General features: G+C 33.5%; 1 protein-coding gene across 2 annotated transcripts in view; it reads left to right on the top strand.

Annotated features, from left to right (window-relative positions):
* Nucleotides 1-763: 763 nt before the first annotated feature.
* Hip14 (palmitoyltransferase Hip14) overlaps nt 764-19,365 on the top strand; it is a 53,749-nt gene continuing 35,147 nt past the window's right edge. For both annotated transcript variants that reach the window (XM_089094179.1, XM_089094178.1), the window contains exons 1-5: nt 764-859; nt 9,003-9,202; nt 13,034-13,243; nt 15,039-15,201; nt 17,867-17,998. In XM_089094179.1, the coding sequence (XP_088950305.1) occupies nt 809-859; nt 9,003-9,202; nt 13,034-13,243; nt 15,039-15,201; nt 17,867-17,998 (756 nt within the window). In that variant the 5' untranslated portion in view covers nt 764-808. The remainder of the gene's footprint in view (nt 860-9,002; nt 9,203-13,033; nt 13,244-15,038; nt 15,202-17,866; nt 17,999-19,365) is intronic.

Below are 19,365 nucleotides of genomic sequence, written 5' to 3'. Positions count from 1 at the left end.
AAATTGAATATGCAAATCAAGCTTGAAACGAGAAAAAATCACTACAAAAAATAGTTTGGGCATTGCCTCCTTCTCTCGCTGTAAAAGTCTAAAACCTACTGTGGCATTGGTGCCTTACTGACAACTATGTGCGTCTTGAATAGTCTTGGAAAGTATAAACAACATCAAATTGAATATTTGATGTATAATGATATACATTGTTGAAAGATCTATCAGTTCAACATATTCTCGAACTTTTGCAAAAGCTTTTACCAGATCCATGGCTGCTTATTCGACAGTATTTACTGCAATGAACATGCCGAACAGGGCATTATCGAAAGTTGTCTTTTCTCAATGGTTCTATAGTGACAATAGCTTGTCAACGAGTTTGACATAGTAGCTATGTGGTTAAAACTCAAAAATGATACTTAACTGATCAACGAAATACTTCTTTGTGTTTTTTTTTTTACCACAAAATTTATTTCTCCTCCAATCTCCGCTCTTCTGGTATCTGCCCCCCCTCCCCCTGGAAATCTTTCTGAGGGTGCCCTTGAATACAAAAAATATTACTTTAAACAAATAATAGTCATCATTTCACCTTGCATTGTGAATTTTTCGCTTGAGTTTATAATTTCTATGTCTACTAATTCCTATGACGACTAAAGTCCAAGGCCCGAACGCGTTTCAGGTTGTATTTTATTTTATCTGCGGCATCTAATATTTTGCTCAAAGATCACATATATTCCTTATCTAAATAGAAAAAATAAATCATCCTTGTTTTGAATTTTATTTAGACTGGATACTAGTCTAATTTGAATTTTCACAAAAGATGACATGGGATGAAGGAGATCAGACTGCTGATATTGTGAAAGCAACCCAGGTATTAACTTAGAAAATGAATATCATTATAATTCATACAGTAGCCTAGAATAAGATTACCCAGTAGGCCTAACTTAGTTTGACATGTAGGCCTATTCACCACTTCAACAGATAAATCACTTAAAGTAACATTGCTTTAAAATCTGGTAAAATTCTACTTTGGTTACTTTTGGCTATCTGGGAAAGGGGTTGGGTTAGGAAAATGAAACTTTCAGGGATGGATGCACATGCTAAGGTTTGTCCCAGGAAGGTACTTTGAAGTACCTAGGCTACCTTGGTAAAATTCTACTTTAGCTACTTTTAGATATCTTGGAAAGGGGTTGGGTTAGGAAAATGAAACTTTCAGGGATGGATCTACATGCTAAGGTTTGTCCCAGGAAGGTACTTTTAAGTACCTACCTCCACTCCTCTCCACTCTATATAATGTAAAATTACTGCACATTACTAGTTGTTTTAGCTCACATTTCATCCTATATTACTATCATAATTATAAATCACTGCTTACCTTACACAACTTCAGCTTTTAACCTTGTTCATTAAAATATATTCCAAAATCCTACTTTCATTTAACAGTCATAGCTTTAACTTATTTACTATCTAGCTGACATTGCTTCTGGAACCCATTTGTGATGTCACAACTTTGCTTATCATAACCCCTTTAACAGTGGCATGCAAGTCCCATGGAGTAGAAGACAACTCTGTGTTGATAAGCCATTTAAACTTTATTAATTAGGGAAAGGATTTGACAAGAGATAAATCAGTAAAAAAAATCCAAATTGTTTTTAGAGAACAAATTATGTTATGAGAATAGCCTATGTTTCTATTTTTATAGGTCCATGCACTCATGAAGCTTTTTAAATATTTCTGAAGCACTAAGTCATAGAGTGCTACAAACATCAGAATTGACTTTGGAGGACAAGTTATGTCATGGGAAGATGTTTTTGAAATCCCCTTCCCCCCAAACTCAAAATTTACAAAAATTCTACTTTAGAAGCTTTTAAAATATTTCTAAAACACTAATAGATAGATTGCTTAAAACATCAGAATCGACTTCAGAGGACATGTTATGTCATGGGAAGATGTTTTTGAAATCTCCCCTCCCCAAAACTCAAAAATTTCTAAAATTCTACTTAAGAAACTTTTTGAATATTTCTAAAGTGCTAATAGATAGAGTGCTACAAATATCAGAATCAAATTTAGAGGACAATTTATGTCATGGGAAGATGTTTTTGAAATCCCCCTTCCCCCCAAACTCAAAATTTTCTAAAATTCAACTCTAGAAGCTTTTTAAATATTTCCAAAGCACTAACAGATAGTGCACAAAAAACATCAGAATTGACTTTTATTCTACAATAATTACCCCTTCCCCCCAAACGGAAATTTTTTTTGAAATCCCCCTTTGCCCCAAACTCAAAATTTTCCAAAATTCTACTTTAGAAGTTTTTTTAAATATCTCTAAAGCGCTAAGACATAGTGCTACAAACATCAGAATAGACTTTGGAGGACAAGTTATATCATGGGAAGATGTTTGTGAAATACCCATTACCCCCAAACTCAAAATTTTCAAAAATTCTACTTTATAAGTTTTTTAAATATTTCCAAAGCACTAATAGATAGAGTGCTAAAAGCATCAGAATCAACTTCAGAGGACACGTTATGTCACAGGAAGAGGTTTTTAAAATCCCCCTCCCCCCAAACTAAAAAATTTCTAAAATTCTACTTTAGAAGCTTTTTAAATATTTCTAGCACTAATTGATAGAGGGCTACAAACATCAGAATTAACTTTAGAAGACAAGTTATGTCATGGGAAGATGTTTTTGAAATCCCCCTTCCCCAAAACTCAAAAATTTCTAAAATTCTACTTAAGAAGCTTTTTAAATATTTCTAAAGTACTAATGGATAGAGCACTACAAATAATAGAATCAACTTCAGAGGACAAATTATGTTATGGGAAGATGTTTTTAAACCCCCTTCCCCCCAAACTCGAAATTTTACTTTAGAAGCTTTTTTAAATATTTCTAAAGCGTGAAGACATAGAGCACAACAAACATCAGAATAAACTTTAGAGAACAAATTATGTTATGGGAAGATGTTCTTGAAATCCCCCTTCCCCCCAAACCCAAAATTTTCCAAAATTCTATTTTAGAGGCTTTTTTAAATATTTCTAAAGCGCTAAGACATAGAGCATTACAAGCATCAGAATTGACTTTAGAGGACAAGTTATGTCATGGGGAGATGTTTTTGAAATCCCCCTTCCCCCCAAACTCAAAATTTTCCAAAATTCTACTCTAGAAGCTTTTTCAATATTTCCAAAGCACTAATAGATAGCGCACTAAAAACATCAGAATCAACTTTAGAGGCCAAATTAATTCTACAATAATTCCCCCTTCCCCCCACACTCAATTTTTTTTAGATCCCCCTTTGCCCCAAACTCAAAATTTTCCAAAATTCTACTTTAGAAGTTTTCTATAAATATTTCTAAAGTGCTAAGACATAGAGCGCTACAGACATCAGAATCGACTTTAGAGGACAAGTTATGTCATGGGAAGATGTTTTGAAAATCCCCCAAACTCAAAATTTTCCAAAATTCTACTTTAGAAGCTTTTGAAATATTTCTAAAGCACTAATAGATAGAGAGCTAAAAGTATCAGAATCAACTTCAGAGGACACGTTATATCACGGGAAGAGGTTTTGAAAATGCCCCTTCCCCCCAAACTCAAAATTTTCAAAAATTTTACTTTAGAAGCTTCTTAAATATTTCTAAAGCACTAATAGATATAGCGCTACAAACATCAGAATTAACTTCAGAAGATAAACGCTGTCATGGGAAGATGCTCTTGAAATCCTCCTTCCCCCAAAATTCAAAATTTTCTAAAATTCTGCTTTAGAAGCTTTTTCAATATTTCCAAAGCACTAATAGATAGCACACTAAAAACATCAGAATCGACTTTAGTGGCCAAATTAATTCTACCCTTCCCCCCAAACTCAAAATTTTTTTGAAATCCCCCTTCATCCCAAACAAAAAATTTTCCAAAATTCTACTTTTGAAGCTTTTTTAAATATTTCTAAAGCGCCAAGACATAGAGCACTACAAACATCAGAATCGACTTTAGAGGACAAGTTATGTCATGGGAGATGTTTTTGAAATTCCTCTCCCCCCCAAACTAAAAAATCTCGATAATTCTACTCTAAAATTTGTTTTAATATTTCAAAAGCACTAAAATATCGTATGCTTAGAGCATCAGAAGCGACTTAGAGGCCAAATTTATTATACAATCATTCCCCCTCCACCCCAAACTCAAAATTTTCCAAAATTCTACTTTTGAAGCTTTTTTAAATATTTCTAAAGCGCTAAGAAATAGAGCGCTACAAACGTCAGAATCGACTTTAGAGGACAATTTATGTCATGAGAAGATGTTTTTGAAATTCCCCTTCGCCCCAAACTCAAAATTTTCCAAAATTCTACTTCAGAAGCTTTTTAAAATATTTCTAAAGCACTAAGACATAGAGCACTACAAACATCAGTATCAACTTTAGAGAACAAGTTATGTCATGGGAAGATGTTTTTGAAATACCCATTATCCATTGAAATTTTGACAAAACAACATTTTACCTTAATTTTCAGTTATCAGTTTCTTTTTCTCTGGCTTTAGTTCTGAAAATCATTTGAGCAGAATTTTAAGCCATATCAATGTTTTATTTCCAAAATTTAGGAAATGTATTTGCATATATTTTAAACATTATAAGTTGGGATTGAGCAAAGTTTTGAAGCTGAAAACAATTTTGTTGTATTTTGCAAGGTTCCATTGCTATAACTCACAGATTTTTATAGGTCATTCAAAGTTTTTGGAATCCCCCTTACTATTCATCCCATTCCCCCTTCATACTCTAAAATCTGGTTGGAAATTTGAAAAGCCTTATTTCCCACAGGTTTTTTTTTGGGGGGGGGGGATTTTCCAGTGGGTATTTGCCAAAAACCACAAATCTGATGGTATGAGTTTTATTAAAATCTTTGACTTTTAGGGGTTGTTTACCCCTTTTACAAATCTCAGACAAATTTTTTAGACAGGCTAATTATCAACCAGATATTAGAGTATAATTCTGGTGCAACATGTTGCAACAAAATGGTCAGCTTAGATTAGTATAAGAGCAGGGGCACCGCGAGTAGGTTGCTGACTACCGCCCTCCCCCTCCCCCTGCTATCAAATCCCCTTGCAGCTAACCTTTCCACCCTTGTAAGAAAATTTTTATAAGTTCCAGCATTTTTAGCATATTTTAAATTGCAGATGTAAAAAAGAAAAGCAAAATTTTTCAACATCATAGAATTAAGCTATTTGAATGTTTTATGTCTTTGTCTAACAAATACCCGTTTGTCTGGTTTATTTGTCTAACAAATACCCATTTGTCTGGTTTCCTTGTACAGTCTATAGCGGTGGGTTATTTATAATGCACAAGTACCAAATAATCTATATTCGTTTTGATTATTTTTTTTGGAAACCTCTTTACATTTTGAGTTGGGTAACCACATAAAACATATTCAAATAGCTTAATCCTATAATGTTGAAAAATTTTGCTTTTCTTTTTTACATCTGCGATTTAAATTATGTAAAAAATGCTGGAACTTATATAAAAATTTTCTTCCGAGGGTAGAAAGGTTAGCTGCAAGGGGATTTGATAGCAGGGGGAGGGCAGGTTGGTGGTCAGCAACCTGCTTACCACTGCCAATTTTTGAAAAATTAATTTTTTTTTTCATAATGTAGGGCTAAGCCTAGGCAACAAATAGGTACTATTTGAAAGATAAAGATGGCTTTAAACGATTGTTTGCCTGTTATTTCAAGCAAATTTATGGTCCTATGTCAATTCTAAATTATTGGTCAACCTTCTTAAGACTAGGTGGGCGTGCCTTGTTTGCCTCTCATTAGAGGCAATCTAATAGTCTTATGTCAATTTTTGAATTCTTAATCAGCATGCCTAAGACTCTAGGCAGGCATGCCTTTCCAAAAACTAACCTGACAAGTATGTGTCAAATAAGAGAGTCATGCATACTCCTGCCTTTTACCCATGCCCCAGCCATTTAATCATTTGCCTCTCAATTACTTGGACTATCTGTCTTGGCTTTTCTCTGTCTACAATTACCCAGCGTCTTGATGCAACCTATTGAATTGAAGTTATCAAGTATTTTGCAATAGGTTGCATCAAGACATGGCTAATTGTAGACAGAGAAAAGCCAAGACAGATAGTCCAAGTAATTGAGAGGCAAATGTTTAAATGGCTGGGGCACGGGTAAATTGCAGGAGTATGCATGACTCTCTTATTGGACACATACTTGTCAGGTTAGTTTTTGGAAAGGCATGCCTGTCTAGAGTCTAAGGCATTGAAGGCAATTGAAGTTATCAAGTATTTTGCAATAGGTTGCACCAAGATGCTGGGTAATTGTAGACAGAGGAAAGCCAAGACAGATAGTCCAGGTAATTGAGAGGCAAATGTTTAAATTGCTAGAGCATGGGTAAATGGCAGGAGTATGCATGACTCTTATTGGACAGGGGCTTTAGTTCTGAAAATGCAATTCTTGTTTTTTGAGTTGAATTTTAGCCATATCAATGTTTTTTCTTCAGAATTTAGGAAATGTATTCGCATAGGCCTGTGTTTAAAATATTATAAATTGGGATTGAGCAAAGTTGTGAAGCTTAAAGCAATTTTGTTGTACTTCATTTAAGCAGAAGATCTATTTTGTGAGGTTTCACTTTTATAACACACATATTTTTAAAGGTCATCAAAGGTCAGGTTCCCCTAGAGGGAGAAGTAGTAGAAGTAGGCACTTCAAAATACCTTCCTAGGACATACTTTAGCCTGTACACCCATCCCTGAAAGTTTAATTTTCCTAACCTAACCCTATTTCCAGGATAGCCAAGAGTAGCTAAAGTAGAATTTTGCCAATTTGTGTTATAAAAGTAAAACCTTGCAAAACAGATCTTCTGCTTAAATAAAGTACAAGAAAACTGTTTTCAGCTTCACAACTTTGCTCAATCCCAATTTATAAGGTTATGAAGATCTGCAAATACATTTCCTAAATTTAGGAAATTAACATTTATATGGCTTTAAATTCTACTCAAACAACAGGAATTGCATTTTCAGAACTAAAACTAGAGAAAAGAAAACGAATAACTGAAAATTAAGGTAAAATGTTGTTTTGTCAATGTTTCAATAGGTAGGCTATGACCTGTCAAGCAGGCAGATTTCTAAGAATTAGAAATCAGAAGAGGGTTAACATAGAAGCTCTTGATAAAACTCTAGACAAGTTGCTTTTTGCTATCTTGGAATGTGGTTAGATTAGGAAAATAAAACTTCCAATAGTCTAATTAATCTAGGGTCATAAATATACTCCAGGAAGGTATTCCTAAGCTACTATGTTAACCCTCTTCTGATTTCAGTAATTATTTTGTTATTCATATTATTGAGTTACATATAAAGTAAACATACCACTCAATGCCTTTTTTCACTCTCTTTCCAAATATAATAATCATTTTTGCTGGAAACGAATTTTACATGCAAATATATACCCTGAATTGATATATATAGTGGGTAAAATTTCCAACAAAAATAATTATTATATTTGGAAAGAGCATAAAAAAGGCATCAATTGGTGTGTTTACTTTATTTGTAAGTCAATAATATGAATAACAAAAAAATTACCCTGATTTCTATTTCTTAGGAATTTGCCTACTTGACTGGTCTATACCCATTGAAATTTAGAAAAAAAAACATTTTTCCTTAATTTTCAGTTTCTTTTCCTCTGGCTTTAGTTCTGACAAAGAAATTTCTGTTATTTGAGTACGCCTAACATTTTAAGCCCTATCAATTTGTCTTTTCTAAATTTAGAAAGTCTATTTGTAGATATTTGAAACCTTACAATCAAGATTGAGCAAAGTTGCAAAGCTGATAAATACTTTTCTTGTACTTCATTTAAGTAGAAGATCTATTTTGCAAGGTTTTACTTTATAACTTAATTTTTAAAATTCACAAAAGTTCAGTGCTCTCTAAAGGTAGGAGGGTAAAATTTATTTTCCTAACCTAACCACTTTCCAAGATAGTCAAAAAGTAGCTTGTCTAAAATTTTAGCCTACCATCTACACAATGCTAACAATTTTATATTCACTCAATGTCAGTAGTATAGCCTAATCATAGAAAGACACTTATTAGGCTATTGAGCCTAAACACAGAAAATGTTGTCTGATCTTGGATATTAAAGTATGACATGGATCAAAGTAACCTATATAAATGATGAGACAATGGTCTCAGTAGACTACTTTCACAGTCTCTAATCTTGGACAAATACTTTTATGTGTGAAGGTTAAGAGTAGCTGCTCTTCACAAGGAGACATGCTCAAATGAAAAGAGAGATATTTTTGCCTGCTACTTTTATGCGTATTTTTAAAGCTTTGTTCAAATTTTTTGTAAATCATCCTAGCCCCTCCCCCATTTCTAATGGTCTTGTATAGCCTTAGACCATGTAGAAAACTAAGATAAACAAAAATATTGGGCCAGTATTTTATGTGAATTATCACATCATTTAAAGCCTTTATTCATATTTTTGGATCTTATGACTGATCTGATTGAAATGATTATTCTGAAATTTTAATTCAATGCATGTAGGGGCAAAAAGGGTAGGTTGCTGCTCTCCAATTATATTCAGCTTTAAGAAGGCCTTATAGACCTTTCAATTTGCAAATGAGTAAAGCCTCCCTCAACCTATTCTGAACAGTTGTTGTATATGATGAGCCTGGAAAAATAATTGATAATACATGGAAGACATAACTCTTTACTAAGTTAATGGTGTTCTGTTGTGTATTATGAAGGTGTAGCATACCAGTGTTGGAAATGTTTGATTTAAAACATTTTCATATTCTATTTTAAAATAGTTTTTAAAAACCATCTGTGCTTTTACAAGATATTGAAATGCTTTTATTTGTGAACTAGCCTTTTTATGTTATCAATAATTCATTATGACTAATAAAAAGAATTATCCTCATTCATTATTACTTCTTCAGTATTCTACTAGGCCTAGCAAACTAAATGCCTGTTTTATATTTGTGGTAGCAAAATATTATTTTGGTACTAAATGCTTCTTTTTTGTGTTCTTTCAGTTTGGTGTCCTTGAAAGATGTAAACAGCTTGTGGAGGCAGGTTATGATGTGAACAAAAGAGATTTGGAAAATGTAACTTTACTTCATTGGGCATCAATTAATAATAGAATAGAAATTGTGAAATATTACATATCCCAAAATGCTGTAGTTGATGCTGTTGGGGGAGATTTGAGCTCTACCCCTATGCACTGGGCAATCAGGTAAGATGCTTAATCTACATTGATATAGGTTCACATACATCAAACATTAGGAGAAGAATAGGAAGTTTTTATAGATTGATTATGTTAAATATTGGCAAAACTAGGTTTTAGGATTGTCAAAGTTTGTAGAAGATCTTGGGGCATAACCTAGACTATTTTGCTGTATGAAGCGTTTCTTAGTCTTCCTTGCAAGAAGCTTCAAGGAAGATTTCAGAAGCAGAGATTGTTAATCATCTGGCCTAAACTAAGTACTTTTGTAATTCTGTTCCCAATAGAAAGTGACTGAAACAATAAGAGCTAAGTAAAACTTAATTTAGATATGCCTTTTAATCTCCTGTATAAACTATTTTTATCTTTGTCAGAAACATTGTAGGATTTGTTTTATGACTCAGGTTCCAAATATGGAATTATGATAAGGATAATCTGCAAAGTTATTATTTTGATTCTCAGTCTTAATTTGAATAATATAATTTTTTTTAATTCTAGTCTTAATTTCCAAATTTTCAAATTCTAATCTTAGTTCTCATTGTCCTATTTCTAGTTTCTTAATTTCTTAAAACTTATTTCTTAATTTCCTAATTCTAATATTAATTTCTTAGTGTCTAGTTCTTAGATTTGAGTTTCTTAATTTGTATGTAAACATCTCCAATCCTAATCATAGAAATCTTTTGTTTGCACGAGAGGTAGGAACAGATGACAAAATAGTAGAAAACACATACAAAAAAAAAGATGCTTCGTTTTAATTATAATCTTAATTCCCAAGTTAAATGAGCTGCCATTCTTTAGTGGGTCATGTTCTAATTGTCTCCTCAGAGCTGGATCTTCAAAAAGAGTTATAATTAAATGGGGGGCATTCTCTTAAGAAATGATGGCCACTTTCATTGACAATATAATTACTGTAAAGAAAGTCAGGCATCTTGCTTAAATTCAAAACCCAGTTCATACAGCAGTTCTAGAAATTAGTGTCAAATTGGAAACTGTTTAACTATTATTTTATTGAATAGAAATGAATTGTCTGTTATTAGTATTATAGTCTCAGTTTTATTAATCTCCTTTGCTTAGGCAACTCACCAATAAAGATCAGTGATGGAAGAGTTCCTACACAGTTGTTACTCCTCAAGAAAGATGCATCAAATGCCATTACTACAAAAGCATTTATATCTGTAAGACCCATCAAATTTCGAAAAAATCCTACAAGAGCATAGGGAGGTGAAGAAAAAGCCTTGAATTTGGCCATCCGCCCTAATTTTTTATTGATTGTTTTCATGGATGGCTTTTTCGTCAGTTTTAGCTGAAATTCTTTGAGGCTCTCGGGGAAGTTCAAAGGTTTCCCAAAGCTCTTTTGATTTGGCTTTATTGATGATTTTTTTTTTCTTCAGGAAACTGGAAACTTGGTTTTGTAGTTTATGGAAACCCAATGCAAAATAATGCATACCTTAACTTTTTTTATGATCATCCTCTGCAAGCTAGTGGATTGTTCTCCAAATTTACATGGACTGCTTAACCTGACTATAATTAGTGGATTGTTTACAGCAGCATAGGCAGTTGACAAATTACTATTGCTATATATCTTAAACTTTGTTACATATTGCTCCTTATTATATCCTGGAAATTCTCAATCGTAACTTCATCAATTTTAGCTGAAATTCTTTTGAGGCTCTTGAAGAAGTTTAAAGGATTGCTAAGGCTCCTGTAGTTTGGTTTTATTGATGTTTTTTTTTTGTTATTTTTAAAGCCCCAAACTGGAAATTCGGTTTCATAGTTTATGGAAAACCCACGCAAAACAATGCATACCTTAACCTTTTTTTTCTAATGATCCTCTGTGAGCTAGTGGATTGTTCTCAATATTTACAGGGATTGTTTAACTTGACAGTTATTAGAAAATTATTTACAACAGCATAGAGAGTTGATAGAAATTGTTAAATATTGCATCCTGGAAATTTGCATGAAATTGGACAAAAAGATGTGTACTGATTTAATTGTCTGCTGTTTTCAAAAGTAATCTCATTATAAAGAATCTTCTTTAACTCAGGGAGAACATAGTAAAAGCCTTAAATTTGACATGGAATCCTTAATGTTAAGAATTGTTTGAATGAATATGCTTCTTTATTGATTTTAGCAGAACCTTCTTGAAGTAATGGTGCTATTGTTGTTTTGATTGTTGTTAAGATATTTTTCTTACCCGAGAACTGGAAACTTAATTTTACAGTTAACGGAAAACCTAAGCAAAATGTATATAATAGATTCTCCACTTTAAATTCAATCATTCTCTAAAGTAAAAAAAAAAACGCATTGCCACACCCTTAGTTGATTATGTTCTAAATATCTTCTCAGAGCCATATGTTCACAGAGAGCTAAATTTTTTTAAAAACATTCTTTAGAATGTATACCCATTAGAATGTATACCCATTAGAATGTATACCCATTTACTATTATAAAAATGTGCCCCATTTGCTCCATGGGAAAATAAAATCATAGAAAATTTAAAAATTCATCATATACAGCTGTTTCGGAAAAACTAGAACATCGCTTGTTTTCCGTATTTCCCACAATTTAGTACATTTTTAAGAAAAATGTTTGCTAAATGATTGCTTGTCCAAGAGTAATCTCAGGATTATAAATCTCCTTGACTCAAGTGAAGCTAAGAACCCAGTCACCCATCAAGGAGGGGTATATAAAATTGATTTGCTGATTTGCCCAAGTCTTTGAATGAAGGAATCTATTTAATGATAGAAATTCGTCTTCTTTGAGGATAGAAAGCGACTCAAGGCTTGGAGGGGTATACAGAGATGTTCCATATAACTGTCTATAATCCAATTATCCACTATCTCAAAATAGTTTTTCTAAGAACATCAAGATAATATATAAATTCTTTAAGGAAGTTTGAAGTGAATTTTCTCTGTTTTTATATTTTTACTATTGTTTTTTCATCATGAAATTGGCTTTACCTTGTCAAAAGTATTTTCTGTAAGCTAGTTAAACAATGCAACTAAAACTCATCTAGTATTGTCGTTATACTATCAGGTTAATGTATGCGTTCTAAGTTTAGCCTAAGTTCTCTGATGAATAGAGCTCAGCATTTTTAGTACCAGTTGCCATTGACTGATGTTCTAGATTGGTCAAGTTTAAGCTCTTTAACTGTAAATAGATTAGACTGCTTTTATGAGCCTCAACATCTATGTGACTGAATTGAATGATTGAACTGAAATGCAGGTGGACTGAAACAGAACATGTATATGACGCCTAGCTATGACCTCATTGCTTGTATAAGATAGTAAAATGCACCTTCTCTCAGCTAAGATGTCAATCCAGGCAGGTGACAGCAGAGGGAGTCCTAAAGCAGCCAGATCTATCAAATGATAATTCCTTTGAACTGATTTTCAGTATTTTTTTAGCAGGTAGGCTAAAATATATTTAAGGACTTACGTTTCCTGAACTCAAATTAGAAAATTCCTCTCTGATTAATAGAAAAAAAACAACATTCACACTTCCTGATCTGTAAGTCTCATCAAAACTGGATATCCCTATATCAGGCCCAAATTGAAAGAAATCCAATAGTTTCTCTAAGATATCTGGCAAATTTGGTGTCAGCTTTTAGTTTTCTCTCATTTATTCAAATCTATTATCCGAGTTCTTCAAGTTATATCAAAGCCGCCAACATAATTCTAAATAGTTTGGCCACACTAGCTAAAAACGTTTATAATGGGCGAGATAGGACAATTCTTTTTAGTATCAATGGATCTTAGGCATAATGCCCATTGTTGTCTTTGATATATGTCAATGCTATTTTCGGACAAGAAAATGATACATTTTAAATGATACTATTTTCAGACAAGGACATTTGCGAATGGTTGTTTTGTTGATGAAACATGGAGCAGATCCTCAAATCCGAGATGGAGAAGGATATTCAGGAATTCATCTTGCTGCTCAATATGGACACACATCTATTGTTGCCTACCTTCTGGCCAAAGGTGTTCCTCCTAATGCACCTGATAAAAATGAAATGACTGCACTTATGTGGGCTGTTTCAAAAGTTAATGGGTAACATGTTTGCTCCTATTTGATACCATGCTATGATTTAGGAGGGTAATAGTGAAATCATCTTCTTAGTTATTTTGTGCTTGTCATCTAAAAGCATTAAAAGCATAGTTCCAAAAGTGATACAATATGGCCCCTGGTGCTGATGATGTGATAAATGTTTTTTTTTAAACATTGTGTTTGTGAAGTCAGAAATAAATTACTTAAGATTATGAATATGATTTTAAAAAAGGGAAGTTCATAGCGATTTTAAGGAAAATTTAATCAAACCTCTCTATAAGAAAGGTGATAAGAGCAAGTATGGCAATTATAGTCATTATCTTGGTTTCTGTAGGAAGCAAATTGCTTTGTTTTTGAGCAATTTCCTTTTTGTTTTAATGCTATAACCCGTGGCATCAATTCATGAAGATGTGAGAAGGGGGAAGGGAGCAAATATGTTTCCAAAATTTAGAGAAGGGTAAATTTGTAGTTATTTTTTCAATGAAAATACCCCAAAAAGGCATTTTTCAGTGAAAATACCAAAAAGGTATTTTTGAAATTAATTTTTCCCGATCTAATTGACGTCACTTACTATAACAAACATGCACATCAATTAGGCTGATCTTTTTAAAATAGGAATACAGGTCCGTATTATAGGGTGGTAAATCAAATATTTTTTGGGGGTTGGGAAGATTGGCAAAAAGAATGATTTGTTTACACAAATTTTCCTAGAGGCAGTCTTATTGATCGATCTTCCGGCGGGGGGGGGGGGGTAATTTGGGAAGAGGAGGGTGGTAATGTTAAGTCTGGTAGGGGAGTGCATGCCATAATTTTTAGCTTGTTTTTTTTTTCACTAACATTAAAAATCAACTATTGAAGCATAAAATACAGACGATGAGACTTTAATAGCTGAAATAGTAAGACGAACGTGCTCTTCGATTCGATTTAAAAAGCAGTAAAGTAAACCATAGGTAAACACGGGCCTGGCCCTTAGGTTGGTGCATCAGAAAATATTTTTCTTTGGGGGGAGGGGGGGAAGAAATAGTATATTCATCAATATTTTTCTATATGTTTCTTTAGACTAATGGTGCTAGAAGAGGCATTATAATCATCGAAAGATATTCGGAACCAGTTCGTGATTGATAAGTGTCTTAAAACAAAGGTAAAAAAGATAATCAAAGTGCCAGGTGCAGCTTAAATCTGGTCCCTTTTTTCATTTCAAAATCATATTGATCATTTAAGGGTAAAACTTCCTCAAAATATCAGGTCTATGTATCTTTTGAAAAATCTTAATAATGCAGCAAGAATACCCAAAAATTGTTTACATTGACCATAAAAACTTGAAAATGCATCAGAAACCCAAACGTTGTTTTTTTTCTCCGTAAGTTTGTTAGATTTAAAACATATAAGAGAAGTTAATGTGTTGATATGGCATTTTCAAATATATAATCCTAAAATCTCTTATGAATCTGCCCCTCCTTCAGCTTTTATGTGTTCTAGAACATATCGAATTTATTTTATTTTTTCTGAAAGGTCTAGATTTTTAATTAGATACCATTAATTTCAAAAAAGTATAAGTTGAAAGATAAAATTCTAATTGATTTGTCCCTGCAATCTCAGCCGAAGTTAAAGAAAGGAACAAAAAAGATTATCTTTTCACCTGTGATAATGAAATACTTCACGAACCTGCGTTCCGTTGAGGGTTACTGTTTTTGTAGTTTTAATCTAATTAAATAAAACAGTTGTAAAACTGTTGCATTTTATTAATATAAACAAAAGTGAAGATATAGAGACTAGAACTTGTATTCTATTGTTTTAGGGTGGATCCATGTCGGCTATTATTGTCGTGTGGTGCGTCGCCATCTATCCAAGATAAGCTTCATGGAAACACTGCCATTCACTGGGCTATAATTGCTGGCAATAATACAGCTATACAGTTAATGATTGACTATAATCCAAATATGGACATTCCAAACCACCAGGTACGGACAGCTTCCAAGTTTAAGTTTCGGTTATAATTTTTATTATTTTGTTATAGTTGTTATAATTTTTAGAGGTTTAAAAAAGCTCCTACCCATTGGTATTTTTAGCTCCTTCATAGGTTGTAAGATATACAGGACTAGTAGGGGGATAGAATTAATCGATGTCCCTTTCATGGAAAGCCAAAAGTTGCTCTTGGACTCCCTTTTTTTTTTAATTTTCACATTTTAAATTTAATCTTTTGAAAATGTTTTGCCGTGGTAGACACAATAAAATTCTACAATGCCTCAATAGTTTTTCACCTAGTCACTTGTTTTTATTACCTGAGCAAATCCCTTAAAAGAATCATTATTTAGATTAAATGAAATATCTTTCTCAATTAGATGGTTCATTATGTTTCTTTCAGTTAGGTGTTTCGGATGATAAGAACGAGCTGTGGTAGCTGTGGACCTAAATATATGTCTTGTGCCACATTTTGTGGTGCCAGAGGCAACAAAAATAACGTGTATACCGCTAGCCCTTTAATCCGGTTTAATGACCGGGTATTTAGCATTTACTTGGAGGAATCAACTGATGGTTTTGGTTTAATACCTCACCTTCTCAAACCCTCACCTCTTTAGGGTGAGGGTTTGAGATGAACGTACAATGTGGAGCAGACCTCTTTTCGAGTATCTTCCCTAGCCCTACTTCAGGCAGTCAGAATATCAGCATCATTTTACTAGTACAACCATTTTAGTCAAGAATAAATTCCAACTAACTTCATATTTACAAAAACAAAAATCAAAAACCCTGGAGAAGCTCTGGACTACGATTTTGTCTTATCGCTTGGATAATGAATTTGGTAAGGGATTCTTTGACAAACGGTGAACAAAGATGTTTTCAATGAAGGCTGTTATTGCCAACATACTTTTAAAAAATAGAAGCATTTAAAAAATACAACCATTTTAGTCAAGAATAAATTCAAACTAACTTCATACTTACAAAAACAAACATCAAAAGCCCTGGAGAAGCTTTGGACTACGATTTTGTCTTATCGCTTGGATAATGAATTTGGTAAGGGATTCTTTGACAAACGATGAACAAAGATGTTTTCAATGAAGGCTGTTATTGCCAACATACTTTTAAAAAATAGAAGCATTTAAAAAATACAACTATTTTAGTCAAGAATAAATTTAAACTAACTTCATACTTACAAAAACAAACATCAAAAGCCCTGGAGAAGCTCTGGACTACGATTTTGTCTTATCGCTTGGATAGTGAATTTGGTAAGGGATTCTTTGGTGAACAAAGATGTTTTCAATGAAGGGTGTTATTGCCAACACACTTTTAAAAAATAGAAGTATTTCCTGTCTTTAGTAGTCAAAAGGGCTGGGCACACGTAGCTGATTTCGAAAACCGATTTCAACAGCTCAGTGGACAAACGAATGGGGTAAAAAAAATTTATTGAAAGAAAAATTTATTGCGCGAGATTTTCAAAATTAAAAATCAAATGGAGCTTATTAATAGTTACATGATTGATCTCAGCTCAGTAGCAGGGTCTTTCACCCCAGACATCTCTGGCTGATTATTTATTTTCTTTTTATTTGCATCCCTATTTTTTTGTGAAAATCACGATGAAAATTGGCGCTGATTTTTTAAATTGGCGCCGAAAACTAGAAAATTTCTCAAGCTCAAATCGACGTCGATTTTTTTCAAAATCCGCGCTGATTTGGAAGTCAGTTCCCGAAATCAGCTACGTGTGCCCAGCCCTTAATTGTTTATTTAAAATTCAAATAATAATGATATAATGCGAAAACAGGCTTGCGCCTCTATCTACACAAATTTACATAATCAAATGCTTTATTACTGTAATGATTTTCAATCTCGCTCTTAAATGCATTGACTGAATCTGAGTTGACAGTGTCTGATGGTAGTGCATTCCACTCGGAGACAATGCAGCTGCTGAATTCCTATCTACCAACATCTCTCCTGAAATGGTTTTCGGTTAGCTTAAACTCGTGACCTCTCAGGTTATTATTCTTGAATTTTATTATCTCTTCTAGATAGGGGATATTAGAAGATTGCATTAACCTTTTTATCATCCCATTCTAGGTGATCACTCTTCGGTCATCATTTTGTGCGTGTTTTTGAAACACTTTACCTCTCTTATTTATGTAAACCTCAGTGTTTTTTCATAATTTCTATTTAATTTACGTCTCTTAAATCCTTCAATTTTGCCACTCAAGTTCTCTTTTCTTTTATTTATCTGTGCAAATATGTAAAATGTATATAAAAATGTATATATATATTTAAGTATTTTAATTTAATTTTTAAGACCTCTCCTCCACCCACCCTCCTGAAAAAATTTCCATCGTATGTCTGAATCCCTATGTATCTGTGAAATCGTTTTTGTTTAAATTTGTAGTACTACTACTAACAACTCACCGCATCACCAAGCCGCCTGAGGCCGACACAGCTACGTACACTCCTCCTACATCCCAATCTATTCAAAGCCTCCATCTTTAAACCCTCCTGGGAAGTTCCCATTTCTCTTAAATCTTTCCTTACGACACCCTCCCACCTCAACCGCGGACAACCTGTTTCCGTCTAGCCCTTGACGGTTGGCCAGAAAGGACAATCTTTGGCAGTCTGTCTAGTTTGCTTCATTTATTTTATTTCTATTTATAGGGTGTTACTCCTTTTACACAGTTAGTTTTGGAGCGGCCAAAATGGCTTAATCAAAAAATTTTTGAACGGTTAGTTGAAAAATACCTTCCCAAAAAGGATATTGGATATCTAGGGAGAATAAAAGATTCAAAGGTGAGCGAAATTTTGTTGATTGTGTTATTTGTTTGTTGTTAATAATGTTTCAAAGTTCGTTCATATAAGGAAAAACGCAGTATACAAGATCATAAATCAAAATATATATATACATAAGAAATAAGTATATGAAATCTCTATTAGTGATTGAGTAAAATATATAACCAAGATTATTCCTACACCCAGGAGGATGGCTTAGATCTATTCTCCCACACATAAAATATTGAGGAACATATACTATTCTTCATTTTAGGATGTGAGGCCATCCCAACGGAAGGGAGGAGGGCTACATCTCTCATGTAGCCCCTTTCAGCCCTCAGAGCATCAGGATATCCTCTCTCTTGATGCTCTGGAAGAAAAATGGCTAATATTGGACTGCTGTGACGATTCTGCGCCAGGCAAAATTATTTAAATGTTTAATCTTATGAAATTTACTGGATAATTACCCAGGGGATTTGCTAGATTATTGCTAAGGTAATCTACCGAAACTTAGCATAGGCAAAGTATCAAAATCCTTATGCTAAGGCAGCATACTAAAATTTGGCTAAATAATGTACCAGATCTTAATTCATGGAATCTACCGGATTCAGCAAAGCGAGTTAACTGAATTCTGCTTAGAGGATCTACCGAAATCTTGGTCAAGGAAATTACCGGAATGTGGTTCAGGAAGCCTACCATAATTGAGTAGCCTACCATAATGGAATAAGAGCCTACCTACTATAATGGAAAAAGATATACTCACAACTTATTGGAATGACCTTGACACAAAGCCTACCAGAGTGTTTTGATCTGACAGATGACATGGCATATAGGATCATTGCCATCCTAGCAGAAAACATATTTCTAGCGGTCTGACTGACTAGTGTAATCTATAAGATAACCTACTTGGCAGTTTTGCAGAAGTTAAGCCAGGCTTTCGCAGATCTGACAGTTGCAAGACTTGAAGTTGTTTTGGTTGTTTTAATACTGGCAAATGATGTAGAAGAAACAACTCCGAGGGGGAATACCAAAGGCACAATGAACATGGAATAGTGCCAGTCCCCTTTGGGATTTTATAACTACTGTGCTCCTAGAGATAGTATAAGGAATTCTTTCTATTTAAAGTTAGGAATGTCATCCGCAGTAATGTGCAATACGAATACAATAGGAGCTTTCCAGACTATCATATGATCTAATAAGACCATTATATTAACGACATTCGGCTCGAAATTTCGATATATCTTGGAAAATCTATTGGCATTCCCTCAAGATCGAAGACGAAGATCTGCATTTTATTATACCGCTGGCCTTCTTCCAAGATTAAAAAACACTTTTTTTTAATAATTACATTGTAATTAATTCACTTCTCTTTTACCTTTTCCGCAAAC

This window comes from Artemia sp. Qi Xiang Cuo, chromosome 9, assembly GCF_049724085.1.
Source record: "Artemia sp. Qi Xiang Cuo chromosome 9, ASM4972408v1, whole genome shotgun sequence".
Lineage (NCBI taxonomy): Eukaryota > Metazoa > Arthropoda > Branchiopoda > Anostraca > Artemiidae > Artemia > Artemia sp. Qi Xiang Cuo.
Note: the sequence above shows the minus strand (reverse complement) of the source record. Positions and strands in the feature narration are given on the sequence as shown.